This window comes from Calliphora vicina, chromosome 4 (genome assembly GCF_958450345.1).
Source record: "Calliphora vicina chromosome 4, idCalVici1.1, whole genome shotgun sequence".
NCBI lineage: Eukaryota > Metazoa > Arthropoda > Insecta > Diptera > Calliphoridae > Calliphora > Calliphora vicina.
The window spans coordinates 93,529,419-93,534,119 of NC_088783.1; the positions used below are offsets into that span (position 1 = coordinate 93,529,419).

Consider the following 4,701-nt stretch of genomic DNA (forward strand, 5'->3'; position numbering starts at 1 on the left):
GGTCGCCTGATTTGACTGCTCCGGACTTCTTTTTGTGGGGATATATGATTATGCAAACAAATGCAGTCAAAACAGGCGACCGTGGATGATTACCAAAATGGCGGCAAAACAAAGTAGTATACCTTCCAGGCAGACACCCTGTACTTATTTCCTGATTCTTATCGAACAGTAAAACTATCTAACTTTTACTTTAAACGATCTAAATTTAACTTTATCTAACTTGTGTTCTATCGTTCATTCGTTTATGATTAGATGAATAAACAATTAACACTTAATTCTCATTTCCAAAAAAGGTATATTTTCATACTTACATCACTTCAGTTATAGGAACAATAGAAAATTAAACTTTTTGTGTTAATCCAGTAAAAAAATATCAAAGCACTTAAGAAAAATAGCATTTTTAATTTAATTTAAATAGCAAAATTAATATGTTTGTGTTTAATGGTTTAGAATAAAAAGGACCTACAAAATAATATTGATATGCTTTAATATTTATTTGTTTAGCTAATCTGGTTCACATAGCTTTTCCAGAGATCTTTGATATCCTCAATACACTTAGGATAAATATTTATAAATTCATTAATTTAAAAAGTTTACAAAAATTACTAATTACAATTTTCTAAATCTTAAAAGAAAACATTAAAAAGTGATATTGGTTTGGAAAAAGAAATTTTAAAAAACTTTTTACCCGACTTTTTCCCTTTACCTGGCATTTACACATGCAAGTAACTGAACACATTTATACGTTTGCACTAACACAATCACTATGTATGTGTAAATTTACACAATTGGGTTAGTGAAAAAGAATGAATGTGTTCAGTTTTTGCAAATGTTACTTGCATGTGTAAACGCTAGGTTAGGGTTAAGGTTTTTGTCTGTACTGTTTCTATTTTCAACACCAATATAATTCACCATTGGTGAACAAACAATTTTGAAAATAAAATCATTTTTTAATTATGAAAATAAACGAAGTCATGTAGTCAAAGGGTTTAGATTCCTGCTTTGTAATCGAACAACATGGGTTCGAAACTCAATGGCGGCGCAACAATAGAGAAAAAATACCTTTGAAAAAAGTACCAAATTATGTGTACTGAAGTTTTTCCCCTTTTACACGTTTGTAATCGAATTTCAAATAGTGAGTTAGTTTTTGAATGATTTTAGGATTGTGTTTTATTTTATAAGTTCGTTAATGTCCTCTTTTACCTATTTTTTGGGCCCCTTTTTGTCCCCCGTGAAGAAATAATTTTCCAAAAAGTACCTATTAATTATCAGTAATACGTACTATTTGAAAATAATAGTTCATGGAATTTTTATTGAGAAAATACATTTGATAAACACGTAACAAAAAAGAATACAATTTTTAGGCCTTAGGAATTTTTTATTTAATTTTTTTTTCTTTATTGAATCTTTCTTTTTAGAAATTTACAATAAGTATTCAAATCTTAACCTAAACTAAAACTAAAGTTGTTATTGTCGCTGCAATGTCCAACATGAGTGCTCGTTAAATGATTATATGGCCAGATCCAGTGTTTCCAATATCCTCAGTCGTCTATGACCCTTAAATGACAGCAACTCCCTGGCAAGGGGGTTTGGATGATCCATTAGTTTTGAAATGTATTTTAGACTTGAGAGTTTGATCTCCTCGCGTATTATGGGGACATTGAGATTCCTATGGATATTACTATTGCGAATGTACCATGGGGCACCTGTTATTGTCCTTAACAGTGCTGACTGCTTTCTTTGCAATTTTTCAACTTTTAGAGGGTTAACATATTTTTGTAGAATATATTAACCCTATAAATCCTCAAGGCATGGGACTTTTTTGTCTCTCTTTTAAAAAAGTGCATCCCCATGCCTTGGGCATTTAGAGGGTTAACATATTATACAAAAATGTTCTTTGTAACATTTTACATAAATTTGCAGAATACATTTTATACCTAAAATGTTCTTTAAAATAAAATTCTTAATAAATGCGAAATTAACCCTATGCTCTCTTTTGCTATGTTTTTTTTCTGACTTTCTGGTTGAATTTTCCGTCCTGATGTATTCAGGGGCTTATAGTAATATTTCACGTATAATTTTTTTTAACCCTTTAAATCCCTGTTTTAATGGTGGTTTTTGAACTTTTTTAAAATAATGACAAAAAAGTCCCATGGCCTGAGGATTTAGAGGGTTAACATATTCTACAAAAATATTCTCCGTAACATTTTACATAACTTTGCTGAACACATGTTATACCTAAAATGTAAGAATCATATGGTTTCTTATGAAGATTAACAATAAGAACGTGCCAGAGTTGGGAAACTTTAACACGCCCTCAAATGAAATTCAGATGTAAACTTTCAAAACGCCGATACACGTGTCTTTTTTTTTTGTCTCCTATATCAAAATTTATTGTTCGGACCTTGTAATTTTGGACAAAATTTGATTTTGTTGTATAGTGTAATTGTTTTGTACAAAAGCACTTTGTATTCCAAGTCTAGAGCAGACCGTGGGACAATTAACCAGTACAATTGAACTGACTTTAATTTTATTTGCGTAACCTTGGCTTCAATATGGTGGGACCATGTTAAACGGCGATCAAGATGGATACCGAGATACCTCACATGGCTCTGTTCTGGGATTTTGATATTATTTATCTGTATGGAAGGACAACTTTATCGTCTTAAAGTAAATGTAACGTGAATACATTTTGTTGCATTGACCTTAAGTAGTTATCCGATGTACCTGTTCGATAGTACTATGTTTCCTTCTGAAACCAAATTGATGGTCAGGAATAATGCAATTTTCGTCAAGGTGCACTATAAGTCTATCAAGTAACAACTTTTCAAAAAGTTTTGAGAATATCGACAATAGTCTAATGGGACGGTATGATGTCACTTGAGTGACATCTTTTCCCGGTTTTGGTATCATAACTATATCAGATATTTTCCATGAGGATGGGAAATATCCAATACGTGGTGATTTTCCAGACTTAAGACCTTTTATTGTCGTCTTCACGGTAGAGAACCGGAATTTTAGTGGGGCTGGCACCACATTATTTATGACAATATGAACTTGTATCATTTGGGGTAAATACATTCTCCAAGTGATTGGCAAATGCGTCGACTTTTTCTGAAGTATTTTTTGCCCATTCTCCGTTCTGAAGGCGTATGGGCGACTCATATACAATAGGACATTGCATATTTTTCACAGCTTTCCAGAGACTATATTCTGTTTTCTTAGTAGGGTCTAAGTTTTTAAGATAATTTTTCAGGTTAGATTCTTTATTAATCTCTAAGGCGACGTGAAGTCTTCTTTGGCACTGATTAAGTTTAGCCTTTACGTTCGGAGATCGCGATTATTGCCATTGACGTCTGAGTGTTCTCTTTTCATTGATAAGAGATTCAATGTTTTTAGGAATGTCTGTAATTCCCCAGGGTGACTGGGGGCGTGGACAGTTTAACGGCGTTTGTTAAAATGTCTTGATTACAGCGAAGTCAATTAGATCGTGATTAGACGATTGCTTCTAACAGTTGCCTCCCTCTAGGAGTAATAAGGCGAGAGCCCCAAAATGTATGTTTTGCTTATTTATTATATTGTGAATGGACTTCACTTCAAAGCCTTCAGACTCTAACGCCTTTTTTATATCATCAGTAGGCACAGAACTATCTATGCCTTTGATGATTACTATCAAAACTTTAGCACTTTTTAGTTGATATGTATAGTAGTTTCTTTTCTCGGAATCGAAATTATCTACTATTCTGAAATTTTTTTTCCGAGTAGGTTTGTATCTATGTCTCTTGTATATTTCCTTTACGCAGAGAGACCACGTGGAAATTCTCCTTACCTACAAGTTGGGACAATTTGTTCACCAAAACATTTGTAGAGGGTTCGCGCAAATATAGGCAAGGTGCCTTATAGTCTGTTACAGGCTTTGCGAGTGTTTTTTCACTTTCTTGGTTGGCAAGAATTGCGAAACGATTTTGACTTACCGGATTTTTTTTCGCCTGTTTTGGATTTGGTTCCAATTTTGATGTCCTAGGACTGGACTTGCGTTTAGTTATAGTGATGTAACGGTCCATACCTGTTAGGATTTTTCCCGTGTTTTTCACTGTACTTTGATTATTTTTTGGTATGGCACCAGTATTTTTTGGTATGGCGCCAATATTTTTCAGCATTGAACTTAATTGGTTTTCATCACCGGTTCTTATAGAGTTAATATTATCAATACTACTATTTGTGACATTGATCACAGTAGCCAAGGCGAATTCATACACAAAAATTAAATATTAAACAAATATGTATTAAAACTTAATGTAGTGTAGATAATTGTATAGTGAGAGCTTTACTTATTTATGTAAAAAATAAATATTTTGTTAATACGATTAGAATATGTAGATATTTAATTATAAAAACAAGCTTTGACAACTGTTAGAACCAAAAAGAGAAAAAAAAAATTATCAGCTGTTTGACTGACTCCACCTTTTATAAATTCGCCTTGACAGTAGCATTACTATTTTCAGCAACCATTTGAGTTGTTTGTTTTTCTATATTTTTTTTTATTTTGTCTTCTATACAATTGCTTTGTTTTGGCGCACTAGAGAGTGGAGATCTCTCGTTTGTTGTTGTTCTTACACTTAAATAGTTCTTGTGATCTTTTGGATCATATGTATTTTTATTGTTGTATGGAGAGCTCACAACAATGTATGCATTTTTCCC

At 32.5% G+C, this 4,701-nt stretch overlaps 1 protein-coding gene across 1 annotated transcript; it reads right to left on the reverse strand.

Annotated features, from left to right (window-relative positions):
• Positions 1-3,773: 3,773 nt before the first annotated feature.
• Positions 3,774-4,160, reverse strand: LOC135958574 (uncharacterized). Its single transcript, XM_065509473.1, has one exon. The coding sequence runs from the start codon at positions 4,158-4,160 to the stop codon at positions 3,774-3,776; it is 387 nt and encodes a 128-aa protein (XP_065365545.1).
• Positions 4,161-4,701: the final 541 nt, after the last annotated feature.